This window comes from Medicago sativa, chromosome 6 (genome assembly GCF_051527215.1).
Source record: "Medicago sativa cultivar Bolivia chromosome 6, Bolivia_mono, whole genome shotgun sequence".
Lineage (NCBI taxonomy): Eukaryota > Viridiplantae > Streptophyta > Magnoliopsida > Fabales > Fabaceae > Medicago > Medicago sativa.
In genome coordinates this window covers 94,739,179-94,754,425 of record NC_140754.1, presented here as the reverse complement: position 1 = coordinate 94,754,425, position 15,247 = coordinate 94,739,179, and the positions used below count along the sequence as shown (strand labels likewise).

General features: G+C 35.8%; 2 protein-coding genes across 3 annotated transcripts; one reads left to right on the top strand and one right to left on the bottom strand.

Annotated features, from left to right (window-relative positions):
• Window positions 1-438: 438 nt before the first annotated feature.
• Window positions 439-7,407, top strand: S1P (SITE-1 protease). 2 transcript variants are annotated; one of them, XM_085720073.1, is made up of 10 exons: window positions 439-1,107; window positions 2,203-2,331; window positions 2,414-2,566; window positions 2,814-2,930; window positions 3,198-3,382; window positions 3,472-3,735; window positions 4,437-5,508; window positions 5,754-6,251; window positions 6,342-6,402; window positions 7,042-7,407. In XM_085720073.1, the coding sequence occupies exons 1-10, from the start codon at window positions 601-603 to the stop codon at window positions 7,131-7,133; spliced, it is 3,078 nt and encodes a 1,025-aa protein (XP_085576199.1). In that variant the 5' UTR covers window positions 439-600; the 3' UTR covers window positions 7,134-7,407. The 2 variants fall into 2 exon arrangements, with proteins under 2 accessions (XP_085576199.1, XP_085576200.1); XM_085720074.1 differs by having other exon boundaries at window positions 2,804-2,930.
• Window positions 7,408-10,716: 3,309 nt separating this feature from the next.
• On the bottom strand, window positions 10,717-15,034 carry LOC146918424 (proline-rich receptor-like protein kinase PERK15). The gene is made up of 8 exons (XM_085720075.1): window positions 14,047-15,034; window positions 12,875-13,414; window positions 12,700-12,786; window positions 12,540-12,610; window positions 12,356-12,432; window positions 11,965-12,112; window positions 11,680-11,841; window positions 10,717-11,311 (listed from the first exon to the last, which is right to left on the bottom strand). The coding sequence occupies exons 1-8, from the start codon at window positions 14,672-14,674 to the stop codon at window positions 10,976-10,978; spliced, it is 2,049 nt and encodes a 682-aa protein (XP_085576201.1). The 5' UTR covers window positions 14,675-15,034; the 3' UTR covers window positions 10,717-10,975.
• Between the last annotated feature and the right edge of the window lie 213 nt (window positions 15,035-15,247).

Here is a 15,247-nt window from a genome sequence, read left to right as displayed (position 1 = left end):
AATCATATTTGATGACCAAAAGGGTGTAGATATTTAAATTTTTTAACCATTTTGTTTAGAGTTGATCCATTCACCGATGCATACAGAAAAACATTTACCCCTTCAGTCACATTTATAAGTAATTTTTATTTTTTAAAATTCATTAAATAACCGATATATAGAAGCAAAAATACTTATAAATATGATCAAATGAAGCATAGAAAAGTTGACCCTCTGGATTAATCTTCACAATTAGACACAGAATACATTGTTTACATGGATTAAATCTTAAATTTCGTATGAATGATTTTAAATGAATCATATCAATAGACGTTGAGATTGACCCTCAAATTAATCGATTTTAGATTGTATTATGATTTAAAAAAAAAAAAATCTTTATAAAAAACAAGAAAAACAGACCAAAGACAAAAGACATGGAAGATTCAGACAAGTGAAACCAAACCAGATTTGAAACATAAGCAAAGAATCAAATCAATCACAATTCCAATGTCTTAATCCAAATTCAAATGTAGCAATCAACAACAAAACCCTAAAAATTTCAATTTCAATCACTGATTCACTCTCTCTCTCTCTCTCACTGTATCTTCTTCATTTCGGCCAATGGCCACCACCACCACCACCACCACCATCTTCTCCATCTTCCTCCTCTTCCTCGCCCTATTCAAAACCCTAACTCTAAAAAACCCCTCAATTTCACCCCCTTCATCTTCACCCCCACCAAATTACATAATCGGATTCACCCAATACAAACCTTCAAGCCACCACCTTTCCTACCTTCAATCCAACCTCCAATCAAAAGGGTGGCAATGGATCAACCGTAAAAATCCAGCTTCAAAGTTTCCAACCGATTTCGGCCTTGTTTCGGTTGATGATTTGGGGGTGATTGATGAAATTAAGAGATTAGGGTTGGTTAAGTATGTGAGTTTGGATATGAGTTATAAGAGGGGTTTGTTGGATGATAAAGTTGGTTCCTTTTTTGATGGGGGTAAAAAGCCTGGGAAGATTTTTACAAAGATGTCTTTTTGTGAGGCTGATGAACATGGACAAGAACAAGATAGTGTGAATCTTAATGGTTCTGTTAATTTGAGGAGACAGTTGTTGATTCAGGTTGATTTTTTTGTTTTGGTTTATGTTGTTGGGAAGCTATAAAGATTACAACTTTGATTTGTTACCTTTCATTTCTGTTGTCGTCACTCGTCACATTTCTGTTGTCGTCACTCGTCATTATGATTGAAATTGTGTTGTTTAGAGACATGTGGTATTTCCGTTGTCGTCATTATGATTGAAATTATGCTATTTAGAGACATGTGATTACTGATTACATTCAATTATGTCATTTTCTCATAAATTTCCGGCATCAATGTCATGTATGTCGATGCTTCATAGTTATTTAGTTTGTAAGGAATTGCACCAATATAAGAGATAAGAATAGAGTGAAAAAGAGATAACGATAAAATAGAGTGAGAAAAAGATAACAATAAAAGAAATTATTGAAGAGATTAAGATGTTAGGGTTGGTAAAGTATGTGAGTTATAAGAGGGGTTTGATGAAGCATTGGAGTCATAAAGTTGGTTCCTTTTTTGACGGGAATAAACGGGCTGGGAAATATAAGATTTATTTAGAAATAGATCATGTTAAAGCTAGGAAATGTTTTATTGTAGTAACTAGAACTAGTATTGTCTTTGTTATTATTTGTGGTTGTATTGTTAGTATTATTTTGTTTCTGTCTAGTTTAATTAGGTGAAAACTCGGCTTAGGTGGTTTGGACATGTAGAGAAAAGAGTTAGAGATTTTGTAGCAAGGAGAGTATATTAGATGGAGGGTAGTCAAACCACTAGAGGTAGAGAAAGGCCTAGAAAAACTATGAAGAAAAACTATTAAGAAAGAGATTAATGAGTTAGGTTGAGATATGATATATGATACTAGAACATTTTGGCGTCGTTTGATACATGTAGCCGATCCCACTTAATTAGTTGTATAGTGAATTTATTGATTATTGAAAACTATGAAATTTTTGGTATTTTTGTCTTTGATGAGTTGAATTTGGTTTAATGACTTTATGTAATGTTTTTGGTGGCAACCTGTATTATCCTTGTTGATGTTAGCAATAGTATTTGTTTCTGTTGAGTTGAATTTGGCATGTTTGAATTATATTGATCATTGTAAATGTGCATGGTCTGAGGTGTTTTTTTATTGTATCAGAGATCACAAGTTACTTCCATGTTTGGGGCGGAAGATCTTTGGACGAGAGGGCACACTGGTGCAAAGGTCAAAATGGCCATATTTGATACTGGCATTCGATCTGATCACCCACATTTCCGTAACATTAAGGTAAATGCTTGTTTGCTTAATTTGATGTTGGGGTTAGTGGTAGATTGATAGTCAATGAATTGAGCGTTGAGTATATTTTCAGGAGCGTACAAATTGGACCAACGAGGATACGTTAAATGACAATCTGGGACATGGGACTTTCGTTGCTGGTGTTGTTGCCGGTATGGATGCTGAGTGCCTTGGTTTTGCACCAGATACAGAGATTTATGCATTTCGCGTGTTTACTGATGCACAGGTAATGCCTGTTGGGTATTATTATTGAACTCTCTTATTTCTTTAGAAGGGGCGAAGGGGTTGAATTTAACTCCTTTTAACTGCATGGAAATGCATCATGTAATGTCTGAAGTTTATTAACCGGTTAGAGCAATCATCAGCAAGCCTTAAACAGGAGAACATAGATGCATCTTCAATCTGCTGCTTATGTTATTTTTATTCTTCAATACTGGCAAGATTTTGAGAAGATTTCATTCAGCCTATTGCAGGTGTCATATACCTCTTGGTTCCTTGATGCATTTAACTATGCAATTGCAACCGATATGGATGTGCTCAATTTGAGCATCGGTGGTCCGGATTACTTGGATCTCCCATTTGTAGAAAAGGTAATTTCCTGTTCCTATCTATTCTAGCTCAGAAATTTGATAGTAATGGGTATTGTAGTTTATTTTTCTTAAGTTGGAAAACTTCCAAATTTAGTACTTACACAGATAGTTATATTATTTTATGGAGAATGTATTTCATCTACTAAAGTCTTTACATTGCAGAAGCCATCATTTGTATTTTTTTAGTGTTCATATAGGGTAATTATTTCTTCCGCCAACTATAGAAGTGTGCTTTTTATAGTTATATGACACATATTTGTTGACCAGATATGGGAGATAACAGCCAATAATATAATTATGGTTTCTGCAATTGGAAATGATGGACCACTTTATGGAACTTTGAATAATCCAGCAGATCAAAGCGATGTGATTGGTGTTGGTGGTATTGACTATAGTGATCATATAGCTTCCTTTTCCTCACGTGGCATGAGTACCTGGGAACTTCCTCACGGGTAACATATATTTGCCGTCTGTTAGTTTGTGATTCCCTGCAATATATTTGCAAGTTTGGTCTTACTCACTGTAAATATTTACCTTGCAGTTATGGCCGTGTGAAGCCAGACGTAGTTGCATATGGACGAGACATAATGGGATCAAAGATTAGTTCGGGTTGTAAAAGTTTATCAGGAACCAGTGTTGCAAGTCCTGTAGTTGCCGGTGTTGTATGTTTGCTTGTCAGTGTCATTCCAGAATCTGATCGCAAAAATATCTTAAACCCGGCAAGTATGAAACAAGCATTAGTCGAGGGTGCTGCAAAGCTTGCTGGACCTAACATGTACGAGCAGGGAGCTGGCAGAATTGATCTGTAGGTTCTCTTATTTAGCTCTCCACTTTATTTTGTTTTAACTTTTAAAACATATCACATTGCTTCACACAGTGACAATTTCAATTGTTATTTGCAATTTGTTTTTTATTAAATTAGATTCTTAAACTAATCTTCAGGTTCTTGTATATTTTTGAAAGTTTCAAAATATAACACTATTTTTAAACTATAAACGGGTCCCTATAATTTCAAAAACTTTTTAAATTGGCTCCTTAACGTGTCCTAACAATTTGTTAGCAATAGTTTGGATTCAAGGACCTCATTTTTATTGAAGCTTAGAAAGAGCCCCGCGTTGGATGAAATGAGTTAATAAGTAGGAGACGCTTTTTATCTTACAAGCCTGTTTTGTAGGGTTGAGTTAGGCTAAACCCAAATTTTAAGATGGTATCAGGGCCTATCCAAGACCCTTAGGTCCACCTGCTATTGAGCCACTTAAGTCGTGCTCCAGATGCTCCAGGTGTGAAGGGGTGTGTTGAGAGTTCCACTTGGATGAGATATGGCCTAACGAGCCGGTTTTGTAGAGTTGTGTTAGACCCAACCCAAATTTTAAAAACTATAGGGATCCATTTATTAATTTAAAACTACTGGTATTTATTGAAAAATTCCCCAATATATAAGGACTGGAGTTTCTTTAACTGTTGTCTAATCATAATTTTTTTTTTGTTTGTTAATGCAATTTTCAGGTTAGAATCATATGAGATTCTTAAGAGCTACAAACCTAGGGCAAGCATCTTTCCCAGTCTTCTTGATTACACCGATTGTCCTTATTCATGGCCCTTTTGTCGCCAGCCACTCTATGCAGGTGCCATGCCAGTCATCTTCAATGCCAGCATTTTAAATGGAATGGGTGTTATTGGCTATGTCGAAAGTCCACCAATATGGCATCCTTTCGAAGAAGTAGGGAATCTTCTAAGCATTCATTTTACGTATTCTGAAGTCATTTGGCCTTGGACTGGTTATTTGGCCATTTATATGCAAATCAAGGAAGAAGGTGCACAATTTTCAGGTAACATTGAAGGTAATGTGACTCTTAGGGTTTCAAGCCCTCCAGCTCAAGGAGAGAAGCACCCTCGAATTAGCACTTGTGTGCTTCAATTGAAGTTAAAAGTGGTGCCAACACCGCCGCGAGCAAAACGAATTTTGTGGGATCAGTTTCACAATATCAAATACCCCCCAGGTTATATTCCTAGAGATTCCTTGGATGTTCGTAATGACATTCTTGACTGGCACGGGGATCATCTACATACAAATTTTCATATAATGTTCAACATGTTACGAGATGCTGGTTACTATGTCGAAACACTCGGTTCTCCTCTTACATGCTTTGATGCTCGACAGTATGGAACACTTCTTTTGGTGGATCTTGAAGAAGAGTACTTTCCCGAGGAGATTGAAAAGTTGAGAGATGATGTTATAAATACTGGATTGGGATTAGCTGTCTTTGCTGAGTGGTACAATGTAGATACCATGGTAAAGATGAGATTTTTTGATGATAATACACGGAGTTGGTGGACCCCTGTCACTGGAGGTGCTAATAATCCTGCACTTAATGATCTTTTGGCTCCATTTGGAATTGCTTTTGGAGATAAGATTCTGAGCGGTGATTTTTCACTTTTCGGTGAGGAGAACCGATATGCATCTGGAACAGACATAGTGAGGTTTCCAAGGGGTGGTTATGTACATAGCTTTCCTTTCTCGGATAGTTCAGAAAGTGGAGCCACTCAGAATGTGTTGCTTACTTCTAGCACCACCAAGGTGTGAGACGACATCTTCTATTTCTTCAACATGGTTAATGACGTTTAAAATTGTGTTTAATTATGTTCTGTGGATAGTTAATGAGTTGCGAAACCTTATTATATTCATTGATCGGCCACTGAACGTAATTATTCACATATTTAAATGGTATTAACCATTCAAATTGTTGTCTATTTTTGGTTTTTTAAATTTGTATCAAAATATCAATTCTGTTTTTAAAATTTTGGCCTCTCTTGGTGAAACAGGCAGATTCTCCAATTCTTGGTCTTACAGTGATGGGTGAAGGTCGCATTGCCGTGTACGGTGACTCCAACTGTTTGGACAGCAGTCATATGGTGACGAACTGTTTTACGCTTTTGAGGAAAATGCTTGATTTTACTAGCAAGAATGTTAGAGATCCAGTACTTTTCTCTAATTCAAATAAACAAGACGCTCCCTTGTATGAAGACGACAACCAGTTGCCATCTCGCAGAACTGATGTAAATTTCGCTTCATATTCAGCTGTTACGGGGAAGGAATTGATCTGCAAGACCGACTCAAGGTTCGAAATATGGGGAACCAAGGGATACAGTTTGCAAGTCAGAGGAAGAAACAGAAGATTGCCTGGTTATCCTGTCATTGATCTGGGCAATGGTTTCAATTCAACGGTTGATGCTTCCAACTTTAGGCGTCGGAAGGTAACTTTGCGAAATAAGGACGACTCTCTTGGGAACAGATATTTGGGCTTGTTCTACGGAGACGAGGTAAGAAACTGAAACAGTTGTTGAGCTGGTTTTCTAGAAATTTCAGATGCTGAATATTGCTGATGTACTGAACTCTGATATTTCTTGCAGCCTGATGCACCTATGCTGGTCGGTAGTCACTGGCTTATTCCTGTGGCCATCGCAGCAACTGGTTAGTGAATACTTAACTTTGCCATCCAATTTTTTAGACTAGTACTAATTTATGTATTGTTAAGATTCCGACGTAGATATGGCCTGAAAATGAGTTTATAAATAGGAGACATCATTTACCTTACAAATTGGTTTCGCAGAGTTGAGTTAGACTCGACCTAAATTTTAAGATGATGTCAAGGCCTATCCAAGATCAGTTAGGCCACCCGCTATCAGGGCAGGGCACTCAGGTCATGCTCCATATGTCAAGTCCTAGGTGTGAGGGTGTGTTAAGATTCCCAGATTGAATGAGATATGACTTTAATGAGTTTTTAAATGGTGACTTTTCTCACCTTACAAGTCCGTTTTATAGGGTTGAGTTAGACCCTTATGTAGCACCGACACTTCAGATTGAAGCATGTCCTATGTCCAACATGTGTCAGTGTCTGATACTATGATACCAACATGACACCGACACACGTGGTTACATTCAATTATTCTATTTTCTCAAATTATTTCTGATGCCGACATCTCACTTTCAATGTTGTGCTTGGTGTCTGTATTTAAAGATACGTGTCAGTGTTTCATGGATACTAGTTAGACCCAATCAAAATTTGAAGATGTATATCTATGTTTTCATAATTTCTCTCTATTTTGACAGGTATTTTACTATTGAGTTTTTGGCGCATTCGGCAAAAGAGACGTCGAAGAAGGAAAGGATCATCAAGCACCGGTAGATTGACCAATTTATAGTCCAGACTCAACATTAATGTAATTATAGATCTTTGCCTCCAAAGAAATTCCCCTGTAGCATTAGCATAGTTACAAATTCATGAGTTGTTCCATTTGCATCACTGTAGGAAGATAGCCAAATAATTTACTTTTTTTTTTTTCCTTTCTTTTTTCCTTTCACTATAAATTTGTAACATTTTTGCTGTTACTGATTGCTTTTCAAGAGCACAATTTTCTGATGATGAAATAATGTATTCTTAAATGTTTATGTTTATTGCTAAATCAAGATTTGTAAGAGTTAATGAAGTACGTTTATTTGCAGTTTAGCAAATGAATGCAGTAACCGTAAAATTAGGCAATACTTAATTTAAAATAAGTTTGCAAATGACTTCCTCCGGTCACATTTATAAGCAAATTTTACCTTTTTCATGTTCATTTAACAACTGATGTATCTAGTTTAGATACATAAGTTGTCTTAATGAACCCAAAAAAGCAAAATTTGCTTATAAATGTTCGGAGGGAGTAATAGTTTAAGAAATCAGTGGATCCTCAAGACCAAGACACTCAATGTGTTGCTTGTTAGACCAATGTTATCTAGGTTGTAGATTTCGTATGACTTGGATCCTGCTCTTCTAATCTAAGATCTCTTCACCAAAAATGTAAAAAAGAGAAACTGATTGCTGAAGTTTTGAATGAGTTTCTCAATAACCATTTATTGGAAGAAGAAAAAAAAAGTTGTTTGGAATAACTTGTTCGAAACTTATTTCAACTTATGATATAAACAGTTAGATTAGTATTTTTTTTATTTTTATAATCATGTCATTGTGTGAAGTCTGTACTAATTTTTTGATGATTAATCTCTGTTGAAAAATTTGGATGGCCACCTTTAGTGGTATCGCTTTCCAGCCACATTTTTTTATTCACAAAGCTCGAATCCAAAATTTTGCTTAAAGATCAGAGTCCAGTTCTACTCGAACCAATGTAATGTTGGTAGCTAGATTAATATTTAAAGGGAAATGCTAAAGAGTGCCCTTAGGGCATTGGTTAAGAAGATAAAAATAGAAACATTGTCTTGGGAAATGGTGAAAAGTGAATAATTTAACTTTTTAAAAGTCAAAACATTGTTGAATTCAATGTAAATATACTTTTTTGGTTTCCTTAACCATTGCCCTGAGGGCACCGGTTAGCAAGACTCATATATATATATATATATATATATATATATATATATATATATATATATATATATATATATATATGAGTCTTGCTAACATATATATATTATACTAACAAAAATAACTTGTAACACTTAAAATTTGCTTTCAATGTATTTCAATTACTATTTAAGCTATTTATCCATGCTAATGTTTAGTTTTTTCTCCATGTATTGCCATCCACATGCTCAATTCATATCAAGCAACTTCCATAGTAAACTGGATAAAATCCGAGAGATACTGATTTATTGTGTAAAATGGTTGTATAGTGTTTTTTTTTTCAAACCTCATGAAAACTGCTGTATTATTTCTTCATCTTAATTTACTCACCTCAATTTCTTTTTTCTACACTCAAATGTATACTTTGTTGGTTACAGCTATATGAGCACTTAGTTTGAATTTCTAAACTTTGAATATTTTATAGATTGACATGCATCATCCTTTGATATAAACTGTTAAAAACTAAATATTTAGTCAAAAATGATATTTTTGACTAAGTGATCTTACTAGTTTCTTAACTCTTGTTTCCCACTGCCCTTCTTAAGGAGTGATTATCCAGGTTTAATGTAGTTTTTATTTTTTGGGTGAACATGAGTATTCCAGGTCATTTCTTCAAAGTACTAAGATTTATTTAAATGGTTGATCTCTTTCAATTAATATTAGTCTATATCTGGTATTACGGTGGATATGTCAGAATCACCGCGATCCATCATGATTTTTTAAAAGTTACACTTTATAACTTTTGCAAAGCCACGATGGATTACCGTGATTCTGGCATACTCGTCATGATACCAAACATACATTTAATAATATTCTTGTATATATATGTATATGAACCTCTAATTAATTAAAGTGACCTAATGATACGTTGAGATTATGAGGCTAAGCAGTTAGGACATTGGTTGTCTATTGACCATGTCACCCCATCATGATAGACTAATTATTATTTGTAACTATGGATAAGAAAAATGTTCAAATATTCTTCAAAGTGGAACTCACGTCACGTTAATAATATCATGTCCATGTTGCACAATGACTTTTATTTTTCTCTTTGAATGCACACACACACCTTGACTTTACTCAAACCGTGTGGAGTTTAAAGAGGTTTGAGCCTTTGAGGTGTCCCAGAGAGAGAGAGATGGTGGCCTGGCAATTCTTCCAATCTAGTAATGTTGGTTGTTTCATCACTTACCAAATGGAATGATGAATTGAATTAGTTTGTACTTTGTAGCTGTCTTTTTTTTAATGATTCAACCCATGTGACATATATCCTTTTTGTTGTGTCAGTCCAAAAGTACAGCTTTTTCATATCTGGCTCCAATATTATTCTTTTACAATCCCACTTGGTATAAATAAATATAATGACCAAAATTTTAAAATTACCAAAATTTGAAAGAAAAAAATTATAATTATATGAAGTCCATAAAATAAACATCATTTCACACAATGAAAGACACAACCTTAATCTTAAACAAATGATGCTTTAATGAGTGTTTTCACAAAACCTTTTTGATAAATAGTATTTATACAACTATTTTTAGACAACTTTTTCATACCTTTGTTGTGTTTTTATTTTATTTTTCTCTCTTTCTTTTATTGTTTTTGTCTAATAAGAAGATATAAGATAATTGTCGCAAAAGTTGTTACAAAATAATTGTACAAATATAATTGTTCCGTGTTTTTATTGTTCTGCGATGAAAAAGAAGCCAACGAGTGTTATAGCTTAAAAAAAAACAAATATTTGGCCTCACTTCCACCATGGTTTCAAACTGCTGGCTATGCTAAACAAATTTGCTTTTGGTTTAGATTGGATATCCTAAGCACTCAACTACTTAGACTAATTACTCGAGTTATGTCACATTTGATAGTAGCAAACTCTCCCCAAAAGTTTTGACGAAGTCAGAGATTCAACTAAAAGAGACTCTCAACATTTCATTCAAGCAATCTTTGTAATTCAAGCAATCTTGATTGAGGAATTAAGTGCATTTGGTTTGAAACAATGTGCACCTATAAAAGCTACAATTCAACTTAATAGTGATTTGGTTTGACTGTCCATGTTTGTCTTGCTGGTCAAAATTAATAAAGGTTTTTAAGATCTCCATTTTGAGTATCCAGCAAGTTGCTTTTCCTTCACATGAAAAAAAGCAGATACAGACACATATTCCCACATATACAAGTAACACAGTTGAACAATAACACACCTCCAAATATAATATGCTGAATACAACTACTCATTGTCTCAATTAGGTAAAAAATCACAATTTTGTTCAAGAGATTCATTCACAATCAAGTAAAGGCCTTAAAAAATAAGGTTTGATATCAAACCTACTTCCAACTAAAATCAAATTGACAGAAGAGCAACAATGGAAAACAAGGTTGATACTTGATAGTGATGCAAATTGCAATATATTTCCAACCCTTAATAAGGAAAAAATAATGAAAGAATCAACTGTTATGTGTTGTATAACTTGATAAATACAATTAAAAGATATGAAACAATCTTATGAAAAAAGAGTGTGATAATAATTTGGTAAGTCAATCCAAACATGTCAGTCAAGCAAAATTCAACTGTACCATCCATAGGTGAAAAATCAAGGACATAGATTTTTTATACAAGATAAGGAAAAAAGCAAACAATCATGTCAAGCCTCACGAACTTCCACTGAATCCTTGACCGTTCTTCATCTTTCTCATTTCCATTTCCCTTGTTGTCTGGCCCATTTCCCTTGTTGTCTGACGGCTTTGGTTTTCGCTGCTTGAGCCAGACGGGTTTAAACCGTATTCACTTGTAGCTCCACTGTACTCGCTGCTTCCAGCATACTCTTGAGTTCCTAATGCCATTTTTCTGAACTTTATCATGTCTTCTTTGTATTGTTGAGTATCGTAATCGGAGCTTTCGTGAGAACTGTAGACACTGCTGTGTCCAGGTCTAACCCCTTCATTAAGATCTGCTAGCGACACATCTCCTTCTAGAGCGCGCACAACCTATAGTATGTAAAATTATTAGACTCTAAAGATGCTCATATATAGAAGGAAATAGCATGAACTCAAAATTCAAAAAATAGAAAGTAAGATTCATGTAGGATTTTAATATTTTATAGTCATATCAACATCTTTTTTTGTCAAAACAAATCCATTACATTTGTACAAGCAACACTGACATATTGGAACTAAATCTTGACATTAATGGAAAGGTATAAAAAAAGAGTGAGACAAATATTTGAAGATTATAATTCAAGATTCTACATTCCAAATTATATGAGACAATGTATTTTGCCTTATGTGTCGGAGAATCAGATATGAGTTTGGCATATTAATATTTCATAAATGATATAACAAATTCTTCACTTTACCTGGCTCATCTTTGGTCGACGCTTTGCTGAGTGACGTGTGCAAGCTGCAGCGCATGCCACCATACGAGTCATCTCATTAGGGTCAAAATCATTCTGAAGCCTTGGATCAATCAGAGAATCTACATTATCTTCTTCTAAAGCACGCATGAGCAAAGGCCTAGCCTGTGACGATGAAAGATGAATATAGTTAAGAGCTATTCTATTGAACCTTGTTATCATCCAATAAAAGAAAGATACATAAAACTCTATTTTATTAATATATAAACTCTATATGTTAACACTTACCCACTCAACCAAACTATCGTCCATGTAAGTCTGATCTTTATCAACCGGTCGTCGTCCAGTTAACAACTCAAGGAGCATGACTCCATAAGAAAAAACATCTGATTTGTCTGTAAGTTTTCCACTAGCAGCATATTCTGGAGCCAGATACCTGTAAGCAGCAATTGATAGTTCATGAGTTGAATATATCAGAAATGATGTGTTGATAAAAAAACTTAACAGAAAATTTCGACAGCAATTCATATGGTTAACGCAGTTCAAAACCACCATATGGTACATTTCAGACCCTTTAATGTATTTATGCAATCTATCAACAAACAATAGCCGATATGAAGAAACTGCATTTCATCCCGATATCCAAATTTTGAGAGGAAGGGAATAAATTTGTTCATACCCGAAAGTCCCCATCACTCGAGTAGAAACATGAGTGTTGAGATCAGAAGCAATCTTTGCAAGACCAAAATCAGCAACCTGACAACAGAAATTCGATACTAAATTAAACTAAAATTCAAAACTTCTTAGAACATTTTAAACAGTGCATCACCACTAACACAAAGAAAACGTGTAATGGAACATACCTTTGCTTCAAACTTAAAATCGAGAAGGATGTTAGCAGCTTTAATATCACGGTGAATGATCTTAGGATGACCTGAACAAACAGAAATTTACAATAAACAATTGGTTTGACATAAACTGGCCGAGGCTGAAAAAAATTATAGTCAATAGTACAGAACATACAATCTTCATGAAGATATGCAAGTCCTTTAGCAGATCCTAAAGCAATTCTCAGTCTTGTTGACCAATCCATTGTCGGTCGTCCTTTTGCTGCAGTTCAAAAATAACCTTAAGAATTAAAAACACTTCTAGCAAAAGCATTGTGCAACACAAAGGAATGACCAAAAACATATTGTACCATGTAAATGGAATTCCAAAGTATTGTTCGGAACAAACTCATAAACAAGAAGCCTCTGAAACCCGGTACTGCAGTATCCAACAAGAGAAACAAGATGTTTGTGATGAACACGGCTAATAATCTCAACTTCAGCTTGAAATTCGCGTTCTCCTTGTCCGCTACCAGCTTTCAGCTGCTTAACAGCAACCTCTTTACCATTAGGGAGAATACCTCTATGCACATATCCAAATCCACCTTGACCGAGGAGGTTAGCATCAGAGAAACCGTCGGTTGCACGCGCCAACTCCTCATATGTAAACGTGCTTTTTCCAGAGCTAAATGCAATGCCTGGAGAAGGAGGTGGAAGTAGTTCGCCGCCTGAATAGTTTGATCCGGAACCACCGCTGCTGCTGATGAAAGCGGGAGGTGGCGGTGGTGGCGCAACATGAGATGGTGGTCGTGGTGGAATTGGAGCAGGAGGTGGTGGCTTTGAGACTACATGATCGGAAGGAGGGTGAGCATTATGTTGCCATTGTTGCGGTGGACCACCATAAGGATCAACTGTCAATGATCACAAAATCAGTATCAAATAAACAATTATCATTGACTATTTTAAATACCAATATCTTTTAACATAATAAAAAAACACAAAATATGGAACCATTTTCTTTATAGATCAGAACAAAACTTAATAACTTAGAATGAATTAAAAGTACATTAGTATTCTCCATGCAATAGAGTAACATAACAGTATTAACTCTAATCATGAATCAAATCCAAACCACTTGCTTAACAGATACGAGTCCTCCACTCAGACAAAGTCATGTGTCCGAGTGGAGGACTCAGATCCATATTTGTAGCACCGGCAATTCTAATCAAATGTGTGTCCAATGTCCAACATGCGTCAGTGACCAACATCAACAGGACGTGTTCAATTTACAACGAGACTCAGCGTGTCAGTGTCAGTGTCGTGTGCGTTGCATGTGTCTGAGCTTCATACGAATCCATCAAAGGGGCAAAACATCACACATAGCATGCAATCAGATCAAGCAATAAAAATCAAAGAGATCAAAACAAAAACTAAACACCAGAAAAGTAAAAAATTCATGAAATTAAATGCATAATCATAATCATTCAACAAAATTAAGAAACTGAATCTGAAAAATTGAAGAACCCTAGAAAAAAAATCTCACCTTTAGGTCTCTGTGCTGGTGGTGGTTGCTGATAATTCTGCTGCCCATAGTATTCTTCATCACGTCTTCTTCTCTTCTTCTTCCTAAAGCAAAAAATGCAACAAAAGCTGAAAATCAGCAGAAGCACCACCGCTCCAACTGCGATTCCGACGTAAGTTCCTTTTGAAATACTTGATGATGACGACGGTGGTGAAGATGACGGCGGTGACGGCGGAGTTTTGGAGGAAGGTGGTGATGGACTGTCATCAGAGCTTGGTGGAGTCCGGGACGGTGGGGACGGAGTAGTACCTCCTCCGGAAGGTGGTGACGGTGGTGATAACGCCGGAGTTGTTGGTGGTGATGGTGGTGAATTTGAAGGTGTTGATGGTGGTGGTGCTGATGGAGTCGTCGACGGAGGTGGTGATGAAGGTGTTGCCGGAGTAGAAGGCGGCGGAGCAGATGGGGTGGCCGGTGGTGGATTCGCCGGAGTTGACGGCGGCGGTGATGAAGGAGTTGCCGGAGGTGGTGACGAAGGTGTTGCAGGTGGTGGTGCAGAAGGTGTTGCTGGTGGTGGATTCGCCGGAGTTGACGGTGGTGGTGCGGTGCCGTTACCCGCCGGCGGCGAAGATGGCGCCGGAGCAGTCGACATTACAGAAAATATTTCAAAAAATCAAATTTTTAGATGAAAAAATTAATGGGGTTGATGAAAATGAAGATTAAAGAGAACCCATTTGAAGAATTTGAAATGGGTTTATGAGATTTTGATTTGAACGTGTTTCTCTCTAAAAAAAATTGAAACTTTTAGAGAGAGAGAAAGTTTTTGAAGTGTTTAAGGTTTTCTTATGAAGATTTAAGAAAACCCAATTGAATGTGAATGTGTTTCTCTCTCAAGAAAGATTGAAACTTTTTCAGAGAGAGAGAGAGAGAGAGAGATATTTTGAAGAGTAAGGTGTGATTTGTGTGTCTTATGAAGATGTTTTTGTTGTGTGTTGTGTTTTGTGTGTGAAGTGTGAATTGGTCACTTTTTTGGTTTTTTTATATTTTGGTTTTGGGGTTAATACCTTATTGGTTGAGCCAATTAGAGAGGAGAATATGAGAAACATGGGGCCCACACGAAATTCCCACGGTTCTATTCAACATTTTATTACCATTAAATTAATTATTTTAATGTATTAGCAATTGGATTTAATTTTTCCAAAAATAAAACAATGAATTTATTGTA

What these genes read in the sequence shown, in the direction of transcription:
- LOC146918424 (XM_085720075.1), bottom strand. Translation starts at nt 14,674, where the DNA reads ATGTCGACTGCTCCGGCGCCATCTTCGCCGCCGGCGGGTAACGGCACC. An exon ending in ACCAGCACAGAGACCTAAAG is followed by an intron (nt 13,415 to 14,046) that starts GTGAGATTTTTT and finishes GATCATTGACAG; the next exon opens with TTGATCCTTATGGTGGTCCA. An exon ending in GTCGACCAAAGATGAGCCAG is followed by an intron (nt 11,312 to 11,679) that starts GTAAAGTGAAGA and finishes TACATACTATAG; the next exon opens with GTTGTGCGCGCTCTAGAAGG.
- S1P (XM_085720073.1), top strand. Translation starts at nt 601, where the DNA reads ATGGCCACCACCACCACCACCACCACCATCTTCTCCATCTTCCTCCTC. An exon ending in TTACTTCTAGCACCACCAAG is followed by an intron (nt 5,509 to 5,753) that starts GTGTGAGACGAC and finishes TTGGTGAAACAG; the next exon opens with GCAGATTCTCCAATTCTTGG. An exon ending in TGTGGCCATCGCAGCAACTG is followed by an intron (nt 6,403 to 7,041) that starts GTTAGTGAATAC and finishes CTATTTTGACAG; the next exon opens with GTATTTTACTATTGAGTTTT.